Raw genomic sequence first — 21,564 nt, 5'->3', positions numbered from 1 at the left:
TGTTGAGGGAACTTGCACTAGTGAAAGTATGAACCCTGGGCCTTGTTTCAACGGATTGCAATACCGTTTACGCTCACTTTTATCATTAGTTACCTTGCTGTTTTTATATTTTCAGATTACAAAAACCTATGTCTACCATCCATATTGCACTTGTATCACCATCTCTTCGCTGAACTAGTGCACCTATACAATTTACCATTGTATTGGGTGTGTTGGGGACACAAGAGACTCTTTGTTATTTGGTTGCAGGGTTGTTTGAGAGAGACCATCTTCAACCTACGCCTCCCACGGATTGATAAACCTTAGGTCATCCACTTGAGGGAAATTTGCTACTGTCCTACAAACCTCTGCACTTGGAGGCCCAACAACGTCTACAAGAATAAGGTTGCGTAGTAGACATCAAGCTCTTTTCTGGCGCCGTTGCCGGGGAGGTGAGTGCTTGAAGGTATATCTTTAGATCTTGCAATCGAATCTTTTAGTTTCTTGTTTTATCACTAGTTTAGTTTATAAAAGAAAAACTACAAAAAATGGAATTAAGGGCGCCTCATATGCTTCATCTTTTTAATATCTTTCGTGAAAATGATGGGAAGGAAAATTGTGCTCAAGTACTAGAAGAAGAATTACATAGAATGCTTGGCATAAAATATGTGAATGATCAGCATGATTGCAATGTTGTTAGTATGAATTCTTTGAATACCCATGATGCTAATGATATGCAAAGCCACAAGCTTGGGGATGCTATGTTTGATGAAGATGATATGTTTAGTCCCCCAAGTTTTGATAAGCAAATTTATTATGATGAAAGCATGCCTCCTATTTATGACGAGTATTGTGATGACACGTATGCTATAAAGAATAAACATAACCATGAAATTTGTCATCATGATTTTAATTTTCAATTGGATTATGCTTCACATGATAGTTATTTTGTTGAGTTTGCTCCCACTACTATTGATGAGAATAAATTTGCTTATGTGGAGAGTAGTAAAATTTCTATGCAAGTAGATCATGAAAAGAATGCTTTATGTGCTGGTTATATGGTTGAATTCATTCATGATGCTACTGAAAATTATTATGAGATAGGATCATATGCTTCTACATATTGCAATAATATCAAGTTTCCTCTCTATGTGTTGAAAATCTTGAAGTTATGCTTGTTTTGCCTTCCTATGGTAGTTGATTATTGTTAACATAAGTTGTTTGCTCACAAAATCCCTATGCATAGGAAGTGGGTTAGACTTAAATGTGCTAGTCATATTCTTCATGATGCTCTCTTTATGTTTCAATTCTTATCTTTTATGTGAGCATCATTGAAATCATCATGCCTAGCTAGGGGCGTTAAAGGATAGCGCTTGTTGGGAGGCAACCCAATTTTATTTTTGTTTCTTGCTTTTTGGTTCTGTTTAGTAATAAATAAATAATCTAGCCTCTGGTTAGATGTGGTTTTATGTTTTAATTAGTGTTTGTGCCAAGTAAGACCTACAGGATCTTCTTGGATGATAATTATTTGATCTTGCTGAAAAAGACAGAAACTTTCTGCTCACGAAAACAATTGTTAAAAATCACCAGAAAGCGATAAAATACTGATTCCAATTGCAGTAGATCAATAATCAAATTATCTAGGTCTACCTATTTTGGCAGATTTTTATGAGTTCCAGAAGTGTGCGTTTGATACAGATTACTACAGACTGTTCTGTTTTTGACAGAGTCTGTTTTCTTTGTATTGTTTGCTTATTTTGATGAATCTATGAGTACTATCGGAGGGTATGAACCATAGATAAGTTGGAATACAGTAGATATTATACCAATATGAATTTAGAATGAGTTCACAACAGTACCTAAGTGGTGATTTATTTTCTTACACTAACGGAGCTTACGAGTTTTCTGTTGAGTTTTGTGTTGTGAAGTTTTCAAGTTTTTGGGTAAAGATTCGATGGACTATGGAATAAGGAGTGGCAAAGAGCCTAAGCTTGGGGATGCCCAAGGCACCCCAAGGTAATATTCAAGGACAACCAAGAGCCTAAGCTTGGTGATGCCCCGGATGGCATCCCCTCTTTCGTCTCCGTTCATCGGTAACTTTACTTGGAGCTATATTTTTATTCACCACATGATATGTGTTTTGCTTGGAGCGTCATTTTATTTTGTTAGTATTTTCTTGATTTTATTTATAATAATGTTTTGCATCTCTATTTTCAATAAAAATGTGAAGGATAGCCTTTACCATGCTTATTTTGCAAGTATACATGTTGCTGTTTCAAAACAGAAAGTTTATCGCTGTTGCAAAAATTCCCTAGAAAAGCCAGAATATGATAAAATGTTGAAACTTTTTGCATAATAAGATCTGATAAATTTTCTACAATGTGGTAGAATTTCATAATGTTTGGAATTAGGGAAGTATGATGAATCTTGCATTCTTTACAGACTGTACTGTTTTGGCAGATTGCTGTTATGTTTGCATTGTTTGCATATGTTTGCTTGTTTAATGATTCAATTTGAGGATAGGAGTATTAAATATGCAGAGGCATTTAGTATGCAATGTTGAATAATAATTTTAGTGATTTGTTACAGTAGAAAATGATAAGGTTTTTGCATTGGTTTATACTAACTTATCTCATGAGTTCTTGTTGAGTTTGGTGTGGATGAAGCTTTCGAGATTTAGGAAACCGTGATATAAAAGGAATTAAGGAGACGCAAAAGTTCAAGCTTGGGGATGCCCAAGGCACCCCAAGATAATATTTCAAGAAGTCTCAAGCATCTAAGCTTGGGGATGCCCCGGTGGGCATCTCACCTTTCTTCTTCAACAATTATCGGTTAGTATCGGTTGAGCCTAAGTTTTTGCTTCTTCACATGATGAGTGCTATTCTTGAAATGTCATTTTATTTTGTTTTGCTTGCTGTTTGAATAGTATCCCAAGATCTGAAATTCTTAAATGAAAGAGAGTCTTCACATAGCTACATAATTATTTAACTACTCATTGATCTTCACTTATATCTTTTTGGAGTAGTTTGTCATTTACTCGTGTGCTTCACTTATATCCTATGAGTAAATGGTTGAATGATTTGAATGTCATAAATCTGAAATTATATATGTTTCATATGCTTATCCCATGGGGAGTAATGACTTCACATATAAGAAGTAGAGGTGGTAAATTTATTGAAGGTTAGCAAACGTTGTATGGGTCACTTGAACAATTCATGAAAGAATATTGAAGGAAGAGAGATTTCACATATAAATATACTATCTTGGACATCTTTTGTAATTGTGAGCACTCATTAAAATATGACATGCTAAAAGGTTGATGTTGGATAAGGAAGACAACGTAATGGGTTATGTTTTCTTATATCCGAAATAAAGTATATTGTCATGGATCGCCCAACACATTGAGCTTGCCTTTACCCCTCATGCTAGCCAAATTCTTTGCACTAAGTAGAGATACTACTTGTGCTTCCAAACATCCCTTAAATCAGTATTACCATGAGAGTCCACCATACCTACCTATGGATTGAGTAAGATCCTTCAAGTAAGTTGTCATCGGTGCATGCAATAAAAATTGCTCTCTAAATATGTATGATCTTTTAGTATGGAGAAAATAAGCTTTATACGATCTTGTGATATGGAAGCAATAAAAGCGACGGACTGCATAATAAAGGTCCCTATCACAAGTGGCAATATAAAGTGACGTTCCCTCGCATTAAGATTTTGTGCATCCAACTATAAAAGCGCATGGCAACCTCTGCTTCCCTCTGCGAAGGGCCTATCTTTTATTCTTGTCTTTTACCTTATGCAAGAGTCATGGTGATCTTCACCTTTCCTTTTTACATTTTATCCTTTGGCAAGCACATTGTGTTGGAAAGATTCTGATATATATATCCAATTGGATGTAAGGCATCATGAGCTATTATTGTTGACATTACCCTTGAGGTAAAAGGTTGGGAGGCGAATCTATAAGCCCCTATCTTTCTCTGTGTCTGATTAAAACTTTGAACCCATAAATATCGCGCGAGTGTTAGCAATTGTGAAAGACTAAATGATACTTGAGTATGTGGAGTTTGCTAAACCAAAGCTCTGACATAGACTCTTCCTAAAAATAAGATGAATTGTAATTGTTTGATGACTAATAACACGGTTTGTTAGTTTTCAAGAAGGTTTATGATCTATACTTTAACATGTGAATAGCTTGTTACTTGATCATGAGAAGCTTTATGAGTTGATCTATTGTTATGACATATGATGATGCTAGAAAAGGTGATTGAAATTATCATTGATCAAACTTGTGCAACTGCTAGCATTCACACTTCATAAATTATTTATTTTATCATTTACTACTCGAGGACGAGCAGGAATTAAGCTTGGGGATGCTGATACGTCTCCAACGTATCTATAATTTACGAAGTATTCATGCTATTATATTATCCATCTTGGATGTTTAATGGGCCTTACTATGCACTTTTATATTATTTTTGGGACTAACCTATTAACCCAGAGCCCAGTGCCAGTTTTTGTTTTTTCCCTTGTTTCAGTGTTTCGCAGAAAAGGAATATCAAACGGAGTCCAAACGGAATGAAACCTTCGGGAGCGTGATTTTTGGAACGAACGTGATCTAGGAGACTTGGAGTTGAAGTCAGGGAAGCTTCGAGGTGGCCACAAGGCAGGGAGGCGCGCCTGCCCCCTGGGCGCGCCCCCACCCTCGTGGGCCCCTCGTGTCTCCCCTTACCGACTTCTTTCGCCTATATATATCCATATACCCAAAAACATCGAGGAGCAGAATAGATCGGGAGTTCCGCCGCTGCAAGCCTCTGTAGCCACCAAAAACCAATCGGGACCCTATTTTGCTTATTTGTGGTGACAATGGGATATCACGTGATCCACTTGATGTATGTTTTGGTGATCAACTTGCGAGTTCCGTGACCTCGTGAACTTATGCATAGGGGTTGGCACACGTTTTCGTCTTGACTCTCCGGTAGAAACTTTGGGGCACTCTTTGAAGTACTTTGTGTTGGTTTGAATAGATGAATCTGAGATTGTGTGATGCATACGTATAATCATACCCACGGATACTTGAGGTGACATTGGAGTATCTAGGTGACATTAGGGTTTTGATTGATTTGTGTCTTAAGGTGTTATTCTAGTATGAACTCTATGATAGATCGAACAGAAAGAATAGCTTCATGTTATTTTACTATGGACTCTTGAATAGATTGATCAGAAAGGATAACTTTGAGGTGGTTTCGTACCCTACCATAATCTCTTCGTTTGTTCTCCGCTATTAGTGTCTTTGGAGTGACTCTTTTTTGCATGTTGAGGGATAGTTATATGATCCAAGTATGTTATTATTGTTGAGAGAACTTTCACTAGTGAAAGTATGAACCCTAGGCCTTGTTTCAACGCATTGCAATACCGTTTACGCTCACTTTTATCATTAGTTACCTTGCTGTTTTTATATTTTCAGATTACAAAAACCTATGTCTACCATCCATATTGCACTTGTATCACCATCTCTTCGCCGAACTAGTGCACCTATACAATTTACCATTGTATTGGGTGTGTTGGGGACATAAGAGACTCTTTGTTATTTGGTTGCAGGGTTGTTTGAGAGAGACCATCTTCAACCTACGCCTCCCACGGATTGATAAACCTTAGGTCATCCACTTGAGGGAAATTTTCTACTGTCCTACAAACCTCTGCACTTGGAGGCCCAACAACATCTACAAGAAGAAGGTTGCGTAGTAGACATCACTTCACTCAATGGTCTTGGTGGGCTGCACTGCTGGAGGTGATGCAATTGATGATGTCAGGTGGAGTGAATGCTAGCAACAAGAGGAAAAGAAATAAAAGTACCAATTGTAGCAGCACAAAGTATTAGTTAATTGGTGGAAAATAAATACGAAAAATAAGAAAAAAATTCTCCATTTAGTAGATTTTTAACTGCCTGTGTTGCACCAAATTATCAATAGGACCACAATGATATTATTGTTGGAAATATGCCCTAGAGGCAATAATAAAATGGTTATTATTGTATTTCCTTGTTCATGATAATTGTCTATTGTTCATGCTATAATTGTATTAACTGGAAACCGTAATACATGTGTGAATACATAGACCACAACATGTCCCTAGTAAGCCTCTAGTTGACTAGCTCGTTGATCAATAGATGGTTATGGTTTCCTGACCATGGACATTGGATGTCATTGATAACGGGATCACATCATTAGGAGAATGATGTGATGGACAAGACCCAAACCTAAGCATAGCACAAGATCGTGTAGTTCGTTTGCTAAGACCTTTTCTAATGTCAAGTATCATTTCCTTAGACCATGAGATTGTGCAACTCCCGGATACCGTAGGAATGCTTTGGGTGTACCAAACGTCACAACGTAACTGGGTGGCTATAAAGGTACACTACAGGTATCTTCGAAAGTGTCTGTTGGGTTGGCACGAATCGAGACTGGGATTTGTCACTCCGTATGACGGAGAGGTATCTCTGGGCCCACTCGGTAATGCATCATCATAATGAGCTCAATGTGACTAATGAGTTAGCCACGGGATCATGCATTACAGAACGAGTAAAGTGACTTGCCGGTAACGAGATTGAACGAGGTATTGGGATACCGACGATCGAATCTCGGGCAAGTAACATACCGATAGACAAAGGGAATTGCATACGGGATTGGTTGAATCCCCGACATCGTGGTTCATCCGATGAGATCATCGTGGAACATGTGGGAGCCAATATGGGTATCCAGATCCCGCTATTGGTTATTGGCCGGAGAGGTGTCTCGGTCATGTCTGCATGGTTCCCGAACCCGTAGGGTCTACACACTTAAGGTTCGGTGACGCTAGAGTTGTTATGGGAAATAGTATGTGATTACCGAAGGTTGTTCGCAGTCCCGGATGAGATCCCGGACGTCACGAGGAGTTCCGGAATGGTCCGGAGACGAAGATTTATATATGGGAAGTCCTTATTCGGTTGCCGGAAGTGTTCGGGGGTATATCGGTATTGTACCGGGACCACCGAAAGGGTTCTGGGGGTCCACCGGGAGGGTCCACCTGCCCCGGAGGGCCCTATGGGCCGAATATAGAGGGGAATCAGCCCCTAGGTGGGCTGGGCGCCAAACCCCCCTAGGGCCCATGCGCCTAGGGTTGGGGGGGGGGGAACCCTAAAGGGGGCGCCCCCTTGGCTTGGGGGGCAAGCCTCCCCCCCCTTGGCCGCCGCCCCCCCTCTAGATCCATCTGGAGGGGGCCGGCCCCCCTCTCCCTTGCCCCTATAAATAGAGGGGGGGTGGGAGGGCAGCCGTACCTCTTCCCTGGCGCAGCCCTCCCTCCTCATACACCTCCTCCTTCTCCTCCATAGTGCTTAGCGAAGCTCTGCCGGAGAACCACGAGCTCCATTGCCACCATGCCGTCGTGCTGCTGGAGTTCTCCCTCAACTTCTCCTCTCCCCTTGCTGGATCAAGAAGGAGGAGACGTCCCCGGGCTGTACGTGTGTTGAACGCGGAGGCGCCGTCCGTTCGGCGCTAGATCGGATCTTCCGCGATTTGAATCGCCGCGAGTACGACTCCATCAACCGCGTTCTTGTAACGCTTCCGCTTAGCGATCTTCAAGGGTATGAAGATGCACTCCCTCTCTCTCGTTTCTAGCATCTCCTAGATTGGTCTTGGTGACACGTAGGAAAATTTTGAATTATTGCTACGTTCCCCAACAGTGGCATCATGAGCTAGGTCTATGCGTAGATTCTATGCACGAGTAGAACACAAAGTAGTTGTGGGCGATGATTTGTTCAATTTGCTTACCGTTACTAGTCTTATCTTGATTCGGCGGCATTGTGGGATGAAGCGGCCCGGACCGACCTTACACGTACTCTTACGTGAGACAGGTTCCACCGACTGACATGCACTTGATGCATAAGGTGGCTAGCGGGTGTCTGTCTCTCTCACTTTAGTTGGATCAGATTCGATGAAAAGGGTCCTTATGAAGGGTAAATAGCAATTGGCATATCACCGTTGTGGCTTTTGCGTAGGTAAGAAACATTCTTGCTAGGAACCCATAGCAGCCACGTAAAACATGCAACAACAATTAGAGGACGTCTAACTTGTTTTTGCAGGGTATGCTATGTGATGTGATATGGCCAAAAGGATGTGATGAATGATATATGTGATGTATGAGATTGATCATGTTCTTGTAATAGGAATCACGACTTGCATGTCGATGAGTATGATAACCGGCAGGAGCCATAGGAGTTGTCTTAATTTATTGTATGACCTGTGTGTCAATGAAAACGCCATTTAATTAATTTACTTTATTGCTAACCGTTAGCCATAGTAGTAGAAGTAATAGTTGGCGAGACAACTTTATGAAGATCATGATGATGGAGATCATGGTGTCATGCCGGTGACGAAGGTGATCATGCCGCGCCTCGAGGATGGAGATCAAAAGGCGCAAGATGATATTGGCCATATCATGTCACTTTATGATTTGCATGTGATGTTTGTCATGTTTACATCTTATTTGCCTAGAACTACGGTAGCATAAATAAGATGATCCCTCACTAAAATTTCAAGAGATGTGTTCGCCCTAACTGTGCACCGTTGCGAAGGTTCGTTGTTTCGAAGCACCACGTGATGATCGGGTGTGATAGATTCTAACGTTCGCATACAACGGGTGTAAGCCAGATTTACACATGCGAAACACTTAGGTTGACTTGACGAGCCTAGCATGTACAGACATGGCCTCGGAACACAAGAGACCGAAAGGTCGAACATGAGTCGTATAGTAGATACGATCAACATGGAGATGTTCACCGATGATGACTAGTCCGTCTCACGTGATGATCGGACACGGCCTAGTTGACTCGGATCATGTATCACTTAGATGACTAGAGGGATGTCTATCTGAGTGGGAGTTCATTAAATAATTTGATTAGATGAACTTAATTATCATGAACATAGTCAAAATGTCTTTGCAAATTATGTCGTAGCTTACGCTTTAGTTCTACTATTTAAGATATGTTCCTAGAGAAAATTTAGTTGAAAGTTGATAGTAGCAATTATGCGGACTGGGTCCGTAAACTGAGGATTGTCCTCATTGCTGCACAGAAGGCTTATGTCCCTAATGCACCGCTCGGTGTGCTTAACCTCGAGCGTCGTTTGTAGATGTTGCGAACATCTGACATACACGTTTTGATGACTACGTGATAGTTCAGTGCGTAATGCTAAAACGGTATAGAATTGAAGCACCGAAGACGTTTTGAAACGTCGCGGAACATATGAGATGTTTCAAGGGCTGAAATTCGGATTTCAGGCTTGTGCCCACGTCAAGAGGTGTGAGACCTCCGACAAGTTTCTTAAGCCTACAAACTAAGGGAGAAAAGCTCAATCGTTGAGCATGTGCTTAGATTGTCTGAGTACTACAATCGCTTGAATCGAGTGGGAGTTGTCTTCCAGATGAGATAGTGATGGTTCTCCAAAGTCACTGCCACCAAGCTACTAGAGCTTCGTGATGAACTATTACATAGCAGGAATAGATATGATGATCCTTGAGCTATTCGCGATGTTTGACACCGCGAAAGTAGAAATCAAGTAGGAGCACCAATTGTTGATGGTTAGTAAAACCACTAGTTTCAAGAAGGGCAAGGGCAAGAAGGGATACTTCATGAAACGGCAAATCAGTTGCTGCTCTAGTGAAGAAACCCAAGGTAGAACCCAAACCCAAGACTAAGTGCTTCTGTAATAAGGGAACGGTCACTGAAGCAGAACTACCCTAGATACTTGGTAGATGAGAAGGCTGGTAAGGTCGACAGAAGTATATTGGATATACATTATATTAATGTGTACTTTACTAGTACTCCTAGTACCACCAGGGTATTAGATACCGGTTCGGTTGCTAAGTGTTGGTAACTCGAAATAAAAAGCTACGGAATAAATGGAGACTAACTAAAGGTGAGATGACGATATGTGTTGGAAGTGTTTCCAAGGTTGATGTGATCAAACATCGCACACTCTCTCTATCATCGGGATTGGTGTTAAACCTAAATAATTGTTATTTGGTGTTTGCGTTGAGCATAGACATGATTGGATTATGTTTATCGCAATACGGTTATTCATTTAAGGAGAATAATGGTTACTCTGTTTATTTGAATAATACCTTCAATAGTCTTGCACCTAAAATGAATGGTTTATTGAATCTCGATCGTAGTGATACACATGATCATGCCAAAAGATATAAGATAGTAATGATAGTACCACATACTTGTGGCACTGCCATTTGAGTCATATTGGTATAAAACGCATGAAGAAGTTCCATGTAGATGGATCTTTGGACTCACTCGTTTTTGAAAAGATTGAGACATGCGAACCATGTCTATTGGTATATATGCATGAAGAAACTCCATGCAGATGGATCATTTGGACTCACTTGATTTTGAATCACTTGAGACATGCAAATCATACCACATGGGCAAGATGACTGAAAGGCCTCGTTTTCAGTGAGATGGAACAAATGAGCAACTTGTTGGAAGTAATACATTTGATGTGTGCAATCCAATGAGTGCTGAGGCACGCAGTGAATATCATTATGCTCTTACTTCACAGATGATTTGAGTAGATTCTAAGTATATTTACTTGATGAAATACAAGTCTGAAGTAATTTCAGAGTGAAGTAGAAGATCTTCGTGACAAGAGGATAAGATGTCTATGATATGATCATAGAGATGAATATCTGAGTTACGAGTTTGGTACACAATTAAGACATTGTGGAAATTGTTTCACAACTAATACCGCCTGGAACACCATAGTGTGATGGTGTGTCCGAACATCATAAATGCACCCTATTGGATATGGTGCATACCATGATGTCTCTTATCGAATTACACTACCGTTTATGGGTTAGGCATTAGAGACAACCGCATTCACTTTAAATAGGGCACCACACAATTCCGTTGAGACGACACCATATGAACTATGGTTTAGAGAAACCTAAGCTGTCGTTTCTTAAAAGTTTGGTGCTGCGACGCTTATGTGAAAAAGTTTCAGGCTGATAAGCTCGAACCCAAAGCGGATAAATGCATCTTCATAGAATACCCAAAACAGTTGGGTATACCTCCTATTTCAGATCTGGAAGCAAAAGTGATTGTTTCTAGAAACGGGTCCTTTCTCGAGGAAAAGTTTCTCTCGAAAGAATTGAGTGGGAGGATGGTGGAGACTTGATGAGGTTATTGAACCGTCACTTCAACTACTGTGTAGCAGTGCACAAGAAGTTGTTCCTGTGGCACCTACACCAATTGAAGTGGAAGCTTATGATAGTGATCATGAAACTTCGGATCAATTCACTACCAAACCTCGTAGGACGACAAGGATGCGTACTACTTCAGAGTGGTACGTAATCCTGTCTTGGAAGACATGTTGCTAGACAACAATGAACCTACGAGCTATGGAGAAGCGATGGTGGGCCCAGATTCCGACGAATGGCTCGAGGCCATAAAATCCGAGAGAGGATCCATGTATAAAAACAAAGTATAGACTTTGGAAGAACTACTTGATGGTCGTAAGGCTGTTGGGTGCAGATGGATTTTAAAAGGAAGACAGACAATGATGGTAAGTGTCACCATTAAGAAAGCTCGACTTGTCGTTAAGATGTTTTCCGACAAGTTCAAGGAGTTGACTGCGATGAGACTTTCTCACTCGTAGCGATGCTAAGAGTCTGTTGGAATTATATTAGCAGTTACTGCATTATTTATGAAATCTTGCAGATAGGATGTCAAAACCATTGTTTCCTCGACGATTTTCTTGAGGAAAGGTTGTATGTGATACAACCAGAAGGTTTTGTCAATCCTCAAAGATGTTAACAAGTATGCAAAGCTCCAGCAATCCTTCTAAGGACTGGAGTAAGCATCTCGGAGTTGGAATGTACGCTTTGATGAGATGATCAAAGATTTTGGGTTTTTACAAAGTTTATGAGAAACTTGTATTTTCCAAAGAAGTGAGTGGGAGCACTATAGAATTTTTGATGAGTATATGTTGTTAACATATTGTTGATCAGAAATGATGTAGAATTTCTGGAAAGCATACAGGGTTATTTGAAAAGTGTTTTTCAATGTAAAACCTGGATTAAGCTACTTGAACATTGAGCATCAAGATCTATAAGGATAGATCAAAAACGCTCAATAGTACTTTCAAATGAATACATACCGTGACAAGATTTTGAAGGAGTTCAAAATAGATCAGCAAAGAAGGGGTTCTTGGCTGTGTTACAAGGTGTGAGTATTGAGTAAAACTCAAGACCTGACCACGGCAGAAGAGAGAGAAAGGACGAAGGTCGTCCCCTATGCTTTAGACGTAGGCTCTACAATATGCTATGCTGTGTACCGCACCTGAAGTGTGCCTTGCCATGAGTTAGTCAAGGGGTACAATAGTGATCCAGGAATGGATCACATGACAGCGGTCGAACTTATCCTTAGTAACTAGTGGACTAAGGAATTTTCTCGATTATGGAGGTGGTAAAAGAGTTCGTCGTAAAGGGTTACGACGATGCAAACTTTGACACTAATCCGGATGACTCTGAGTAGTAAACCGGATTCGTATAGTAGAGCAGTTATTTGGAACAGCTCCAAGTAGCGCGTGGTAGCTGCATCTACAAGATGACATAGAGATTTGTAAAGCACACACGGATCTGAATGTTGCAGACTCGTTGACTAAAACCTCTCTCGTAAGCATAACATGATCAAACCCTAGAACTCATTGAGTGTTAATCACATGGTGATGTGAACTAGATTATTGACTCTAGTAAACTCTTGGGTATTAGTCACATGGCGATGTGAACTTTGAGTGTTAATCACATGGTGATGTGAACTAGATTATTGACTCTAGTGCAAGTGGGAGACTGTTGGAAATATGCCCTAGAGGCAATAATAAAATGGTTATTATTGTATTTCCTTGTTCATGATAATTGTCTATTGTTCATGCTATAATTGTATTAACTGGAAACCGTAATACATGTGTGAATACATAGACCACAACATGTCCCTAGTAAGCCTCTAGTTGACTAGCTCGTTCATCAATATATGGTTATGGTTTCCTGGCCATAGACATTGGATGTCATTGATAACGGGATCACATCATTAGGAGAATGATGTGATGGACAAGACCCAAACCTAAGCATAGCACAAGATCGTGTAGTTCGTTTGCTAAGAGCTTTTCTAATGTCAAGTATCATTTCCTTAGCCCATGAGATTGTGCAACTCCCGGATACCGTAGGAATGCTTTGGGTGTACCAAACGTCACAACGTAACTGGGTGGCTATAAAGGTACACTACAGGTATCTCCGAAAGTGTCTGTTGGGTTGGCACGAATCGAGACTGGGATTTGTCACTCCGTATGACGGAGAGGTATCTCTGGGCCCACTCGGTAATGCATCATCGTAATGAGCTCAATGTGACTAATGAGTTACCCACGGGATCATGCGTTACAGAACGAGTAAAGTGACTTGCTGGTAACGAGATTGAACGAGGTATTGGGATACCGACGATCGAATCTCGGGCAAGTAACATACCGATAGACAAAGGGAATTGTATACGGGATTGATTGAATCCCCGACATCGTGGTTCATCCGATGAGATCATCGTGGAACATGTGGGAGCCAATATTGGTATCCAGATCCCGCTATTGGTTATTGGCCGGAGAGGTGTCTCGGTCATGTCTGCATGGTTCCCGAACCCGTAGGGTCTACACACTTAAGGTTCGGTGATGCTAGAGTTGTTATGGGAAATAGTATGTGGTTACCGAAGGTTGTTCGGAGTCCCGGATGAGATCCCGGACGTCACGAGGAGTTCCGGAATGGTCCGGAGACGAAGATTTATATATGGGAAGTCCTTATTCGGTCGCCAGAAGTGTTTGGGGGTATATCGGTATTGTACTGGGACCACCGAAAGGGTTCCGCGGGTCCACCGGGAGGGTCCACCTGCCCTGGAGGGCCCTATGGGCCGAATATAGAGGGGAACCAGCCCCTAGGTGGGCTGGGCGCCAAACCCCCCTAGGGCCCATGCGCCTAGGGTTGGGGGGGAAACCCTAAAGGGGGCGCCCCCCTTGGCTTGGGGGGCAAGCCTCCCCCCCTTGGCCGCCGCCCCCCCTCTAGATCCATCTGGAGGGGGCCGGCCCCCCTCTCCCTTGCCCCTATAAATAGAGGGGGGGTGGGAGGGCAGCCGTACCTCTTCCCTGGCACAACCCTCCCTCCTCATACACCTCCTCCTTCTCCTCCATAGTGCTTAGCGAAGCTCTGCCGGAGAACCACGAGCTCCATTGCCACCATGCCGTCGTGCTGCTGGAGTTCTCCCTCAACTTATCCTCTCCCCTTGCTGGATCAAGAAGGAGGAGACGTCCCCGGGCTGTACGTGTGTTGAACGTGGAGGCGCCGTCCGTTCGGCGCTAGATCGGATCTTCCGCGATTTGAATCGCCGCGAGTACGACTCCATCAACCGCGTTCTTGTAACGCTTCCGCTTAGCGATCTTCAAGGGTATGAAGATGCACTCCCTTTCTCTCGTTGCTAGCATCTCCTAGATTGGTCTGGGTGACACGTAGGAAAATTTTGAATTATTGCTACGTTCCCCAACAATTATCTTATCTATCGGAGTATCGTGCCCACGAATGACAATCAACTTTGAAGCACTAGTAACATTACAACATCACCTTTTGAAGAACCTAAAAATTGATTTATGATAAACCAATATGCATCGAGACAAATTAATATGCCACACTCCATCTACAGATGATGCCTACACTGGATTCCCTAACTGTGTTAGCGCTATCGCGCAAGAACTTTAACCCAACATATTTCCTAGCGGCGCAACTTCAGGCCCAGTGATTGCCAAATTAAATATAATTATTTATACTAAAATTATTATTTTTAATACTCATAAAAAATATAACTAATATATGCTAAATCCCATAGGATGTTAAAATGCTATATTTTTCATTTCTCAATAAGTTACACATTAAAAAGTAAATAATGTTGATTGTGAGAAAGCACATATTTTCGCTGATTGTGAGATAACACTTGCATTCTTCTATATATTTATATGTGTATATTTAGATATCTTGGTAGGAATTCCTGGAGTGTATGGTCTATGGAATATCTTGGTAATTGTTTATTAAAGTTTATGATTATGTATACTGAAAGGGCATTTCTCTTCTAAGTGATTTTGGTGTAGATGACAATGATGAGTGTTATTTTTACGCTCATCCAACTTTAGTTTAAACCGAGATATTTCATAAAAACCGAGATATTCTCTCCGATATTGCTACTCATGACTAATGAATGCAAAGATTCCAAATATCCGATCTTTATTTTGTTTCTACGGGATATGGGCTATTTATGGAGAAATCAAGACAATCATGGAAATGAGTAAAGTGGAGATAGAGGAGATCAAGTGGAAGGCACAGTAGAGGAACCAAAGTAAAAGGCGGTGTTCCATATGAACATCACCGTTTGTGTGGATGGTCATATGGACTGCCAACCACACCGCATGATCCACCTGAACGACCTTTATAAAAGGCCCAACGTCAGAAGAGCCATGCACGAAGCCACACATCTCCATCTTAGCAACAGTCATCTCCATCAACCCTAGTCAGCGTCATCTCCCATCTACATCTCCATAGCCACCACCATCACCACCACCGTAGTGCTCAGCCATCTAGCCATACTTCTAATTGTGAATCACATCCGGCAACTACTGTAAGACATATTATCAATCAATCAATCTTCATGATGTGTTCTTCCACGGTTTCTTCGTGTGATCCGATCTTCATTGTGAGTAGTTCGGTAACGTCATGGGTTGAGGCATAACCCGACAACCCGATGTATTTGTTCGAGGGATCGATGGAAGTACTTTGAATTAACGTCACATATGTGTAACATAAAATTGCATTGTAGTTGTCTCTTGTCTCGTTCGCGTTTTTCATCCCTGCAGGTACCCAGGATCATGAGAATAAGCCATGAAGAGGCTAAGGGCTAGGAGGCTGATGACCCACAAGTATAGGGGATCAATCATAGTCCTTTCGATAAGTAAGAGTGTCCAACCCAAAGAAGAGCAGAAGGAATTGATAAGCAATTTTCGGTAAGGTATTATTTGCAAGTGTTGTAAGATAGTAATAGCAGATAGTTTGATAGCAAGGTAATAGGTAGTAAGTAACAAGTGACAATGGTACCAAGGTGCAGCAAGTGGCCCAATCCTTAATATTGATAAGGACAAGCCGGAAGTATTTCTTATAGTGATCAAACGTTCTCGAGGACACCAAGGGAATTCATCTAGTTACTTTCATCTTGTTTCATTGACACGCGTTCATTGCTTTGATAAATTGTCATGTGGGTGGACCGGTGCTAAGGTGGTGTTCTTGCTTGAACAACAACCTAGTTATGATTACCCCCTCTCGCAAGCATCCGTAAATACAAGACAAGAACTAAGATAAAACTAACCATAGCATTAAACAAAAGGATCCAAATTAGTTAGCCCCTTACGGAAATAGATCATAAACTAGGGTTTAGCCTTCTGCCACTCTCGCAACCCATCATCTACTTACCATCCCACCATGCTTTCCCCTAGGCCCAAATATGCTGAAGTGTCATGTAGTCGACGTTGACACGACACCACTAGAGGAAGAACAACATAACACATCATCAAAACATTGAACGGATACCAACTTCACTTGATAACTCATAATAAGACTTCTTCCATGTCCTCAAGAACAAACGGAACTACTCACGAATCATATTCATGTTCACGACCAGAGGAGATAAATATGTAATTAACAATGTGAACTTATAATCTTCCACCAAGTAAACCAACTAGCATCAACTACAAGATATAATCAACACTACTAGCACACCCAGGTACCAATCTGAGGTTTAACACAAAGATTGAACACATGAGATGAACTATGGTTTGGAGATGAGATTGTGTTGGTGAAGATGTTGATGGAGATGAGTCCTCCCATGATGAGAGGAGCGTTGCTGATGTCGATGGCTTCGATTTCCCCCTCCCAAAGGGAAGTATCCCCGATGGAACGCTCCACCCGAGAGTAAAAGTGCTCCTGCCCAAGTTCTGCCTCGAGACGGCGACACTTTGTCCCGAAAGTCTTCTTCTTCTTTTTCCAGGGCAAATGACTTTATATAGCAGAAGATGGGCGTCGGTGGACCTTTGTGGGGCCCACAAGGCACCTGGGTGTGCCCTGGGGGGTAGGGCGCACCCCCTGCTTTGTGGGCCCACCGAGGCTCCATGTGGTACTTCTTTCTTCTAGTATTTTAATATATTTTAAAATAATTCTTCGTAAATTTCTAGGTCATTTGGAGCTCCGGAGAATAGATATCTCTGTTGTAGCTTTTTTCGGCTCCGAATTCCAGCTGCTGGCAATCTCCATCTTTCGGTGTATCTTGCATTTTAAGAGAGAAAGGGCATTAGAATTGCATCATAAAGTGAAATATAGCTCAAAAATATTATAAATAACAGTAAGAAAATATGGTGTCAAAATGGACGTATCAACTCCCTCAAGCAAAAGCCGAACTCAATAAACATGACCACAAGTTTAGAGAGATGCGTTGATAAAAGAAAACATGGAACATGAAAGCATCATAAAACAGTAATTATTCATCATAAAACATCTCATGGTCAAGTAATAATCTACCCACAAGCCAAAGTATAAACAATAAACCCTTTTGGAAACCAACAAAAAAGCAACCAAAAAAAGCCCATTTTTATTAATTGTTCTTTCTGCTTTTCTTTTCTGTTTTCATATTTATTTTTTTCTCCTTTTTAATATGTCACCATTTTTCAAACTCGCGAACATTTTTTTGATTACACGAACACATTCAAATTCACAGTTTTTCATTTGTGAACATTTTTTTCATTTGCGGAATTTTTTTAGTTCATGAATATTTTTAAAATTCATAAAATATTTGAAATTTAAAAATATTTTCCAAATGAGTGAGCATTTTCTGAATTCATGGAAATTTTCTTAAATACATGAACATTTTTTAGATTAGAATAAAATCGACTGATATAAAACCCAGCGCTCGGTGCTAGCACTCATTCCCGTTGCGTAATGTATATTTGGCTGGCCCATTAATCACGTTAGTGAGCGACAAAAAGAGCCCAAGCATACCCATGAAGGAAGAGCAGCCCATACAAAACCCAGCTCCTCTTCGCTGCCAGTCTTGACAGAATATCTTCTCTTGAGAGACGGGGGTGATGGGAGCCGGTGGCGGGAGCAAATAATTAAGTGGTACCAGGGGCGAACCCAGCGGGCACTGTGGGTGTGCTGGGAGCGCGCCATTTGGTGCGCCCAACCTGTTTTCTTTGGTCCAGTGATTAACAGCAGGCCCCATCCTCCTACTCATCACCGACTCCGCATACAAACAAAATAAGCATTGTGTTTGCATGTTAATGCCAAAATTTTGCACCACTTTAATGTACACCATAACTTCTAGCATCAAAGTGGACGATTTGCGCCAAATTGTAGCACCACCAATGTAATTGACTTAGCAAGATTACAAACCAATCTATGATTGGATGGTTAGAGGGACGGTGGTATCCCCAGCCCACCAGGGTTCAAATCCTGGTGCTCGCATTATTTCTGAATTTATTTCAGGATTTCCGGCGATGCGCTTTCAGTGGGAGGAGATGTTCCCGTCGACGACGAGGTGCCTACAGTGACTTCGTATAAATCTCAAGATGATATGCCGGCTCAGTCTCTCGAAGATGCTCATAAGGGTAGAATGTGCGTGTGTGCGTTCATAGGGGTGAGTGTATGCACGTATGTATGAGCGCTTGTGTCTGTACTGTGTTAAAAAAAGGCAAGATTGGGCATCTTTGTGGTGTTATAGGGGTAAGCCCAGCACGCACCACTTGGATGGGCTTGGAGGGCACGGTTGCAGCAAAAAGATGCCCAATGCGCAAGCCGAAGCCCGGGACGGAAGGTCAGCCCATACACCGCGCGGCCCAATATGACACCACAAAGCTATCTCCAGACTCCAGACTCCAGAGCCCAGAGGAAGCCAGAGGCGTCTTCTCTGCGGCCATGGAAGCCGGAGGAGGCTTGGAGGCGGAGCAGGTGATGAGCGAGGTGCACCTGGGATGCCCGCCCCGCTTCCCGGGCCTCTACCTCTCCCGCTTCACCTTCTCCTCCCGTCCGCTAGGTAAAGAACAGCCCGAACTCGCTCGCCACCTCCTCTGTTCTCAGGCGCATTTCATCATACACCTTCACCGCGTCGCTTCTTGGCTCACATCCAAACGAGGTCGTCGGTTTGGCTTGCGCTGACGTGTCAACAATGTTTTATAGAGCCACCCGGAGGCGACGACGGCGAGCGTAGCAGCGGGCGCGAGCTGGTCACATCAACGAGCAGTTCCTGCGAGCGAGCGAGTGAGTTTTGCATTGCTTGTAGCTGGTGGATGGTGAATTGCTTGCTGTGCTGACTTGTTTCTTGGCTTGGTCGAGAAGGTGGCTCGCCTGACGCCGTCGCTGTCGCCGTGGACGACGACGGGGATCTCGTTCTCGACCGGAGAAGAAGGATTGGAGACAGTAAGGCGCGCTTGTTGCTGCATCTGTCCTTGTCGGTGAGTTGCAAAATCTGATCTTCCTTGGCATGCAGGAAGAAGAAGAAGCGAGGATCTCGTGCTCACCGTGCAGCGCGGCGTCACCTCGTCGCTGCGGAGCGTCGGGCTTCAGGTTGGAGAGTTTTTAGTGCCGGATTCCCTAGTGTCTTCTCGTCTTTCCTTTCGTCTGTGATCCATAGTTTGTTTCTGCTGTTGTTGCTTTACAGGTTTGGAAGGCGGCGATGCTGCTAACCGACTTTGTGTTGCACAAGAGCTTCACGTCGTCTGAATTCGACGGTGTTACTGCCATGGAGATCGGTGCTGGGACAGGTGATGGCTCGATCTGAAATTTGGTTGATACACAGAATCCTTCCACCTTTGCTTTATATTCGAGTTTTATTACCACTCTGTACAAGGTTGCTGTACGGCTTGTTCCTGAACACCAACGATATTCATGTAATTGCACAATGTTTGCCAGGTTTGGTAGGGTTGGCGCACGCTCGAGTTGCTAGAAGAATTTTCATTACAGGTAATTAGGTCTCCTTACAGTTTGGCAGTAGAATCCAGCAGGTATGGCTGGATCTGAAAGTCTGAATGTTGGATATTGGCAATTCGACATGATACTTAAATGCACCCTGAGAAAGTAATACATGGAGCAACCAAAGTTTCTTATGCCATGTTGCTATGTTTAGTCCTTACGTATTTTATTCACCAATGGGAATGAACAGATAGAGGCACTGATATCCTCGATAATTGCTTGGCTAATGTCCGTCTCAACTCTAGCATGCTAAAGTTTGATGAAGCAAAAGTCCTTGTACGGGAACTGGACTGGAAATTGTCGTGGCCTCCGCCCGTGGGTACACGTGATGCATCTGATCCAAGGTTTTTTTCTGCGCCAATTGCAGCCTGATTGTTCAATTGTTTACCATGGACTTCTGAGTTTTTTTTGGCACCGAGCTTAACCTATATGTTCTTCAATGCAGTTCGATATACTTATGGTCTGCAAGTGAAATCAAGGAGGCTGAGCAAGCCACACTGCTATTTGCTGCAGATGTTATTTACAGTGACGATCTCACTGATTTGTTCTTCGACACAGTGAGGCAGCTTATGTCATCTGGTGCCAAGAAGGTATCATTGTATTCACTGACAACATTTATCTGATCAAAGAAATCCAGCTAACTAAGATGCTTGAGAGAAAGATTCAGATTCTCCTTTGCATCTGTTAGGTGATGTACTTGACCCTGGAGAAGAGGTACAACTTCAGCCTGGACGAACTAGGCGTCGTGGCCAATGGTTACAAGCATTTCCGAAGCTTCTTCACGGTTCTAGATGGTAACATCCTTGCTAGATACTCTGACAAGCCGGCAAAATAATTGCTCCATCAGGCTATCTCAACTAACCTCCGGTCAATCCCATTGTCTCCAGGATGTGGAGGCCAGGACAATGCTACACTGAAACCAGGCCTCGTGGGGGAGCAGATAGACCTTGCGATGGTTCCTCAGTACATCAGGGAATATGACAGAGGCAAGGATCTGGAGATGTGGAAGCTCATGTATTGGCCAGACTAAAAATAGCATTGTCAGTTTACAAATTTTAGAGGAGTTCAGACTGTTTATGTTCATGCTGTCTGCAAATTATGTGTTCCCCCTAGGATACACATCTTCATGTGGCCGCTGGATAATAACCAGCTTATGACCAAAGTCAAGTTATAGAAAAGAAACCTTGCAAGGTCTGAAGATTGTCTGCTTTGCTCTGATCATGAATCTATCCAGCATCTTTTCTTCGGCTGTGTCTAATGAGCTTTGGTTAGACATTGCTAGATATTTTGTGTTTCTATTGACAATTCGTTTGAATCAAGCGCTAGATTTTGGATTGCCAACAAGAAACACCTCTTGCTTGAGTTACAAGTGATGTGGTGGTGTATTTGTAAGTATAGAAGATTTTCTTATAATGCTTCCTGGATTGACATCAAACTGGTTTGGTGGAGAAT

The 21,564-nt window shown here is 42.2% G+C and overlaps 1 protein-coding gene across 1 annotated transcript; it reads left to right on the top strand.

The window, feature by feature from the left end:
• The first annotated feature begins 19,011 nt into the window (after positions 1–19,011).
• On the top strand, positions 19,012–21,357 carry LOC109736253 (uncharacterized). The gene is made up of 10 exons (XM_020295474.4): positions 19,012–19,177; positions 19,321–19,401; positions 19,480–19,560; positions 19,631–19,707; positions 19,802–19,904; positions 20,053–20,103; positions 20,303–20,456; positions 20,558–20,702; positions 20,801–20,906; positions 21,000–21,357. The coding sequence occupies exons 1-10, from the start codon at positions 19,060–19,062 to the stop codon at positions 21,140–21,142; spliced, it is 1,059 nt and encodes a 352-aa protein (XP_020151063.1). The 5' UTR covers positions 19,012–19,059; the 3' UTR covers positions 21,143–21,357.
• Positions 21,358–21,564: the final 207 nt, after the last annotated feature.

Source organism: Aegilops tauschii, chromosome 7 (genome assembly GCF_002575655.3).
Source record: "Aegilops tauschii subsp. strangulata cultivar AL8/78 chromosome 7, Aet v6.0, whole genome shotgun sequence".
Taxonomy (NCBI): Eukaryota; Viridiplantae; Streptophyta; class Magnoliopsida; order Poales; family Poaceae; genus Aegilops; species Aegilops tauschii.
This window is presented reverse-complemented; position numbering and strand designations above follow the sequence as displayed.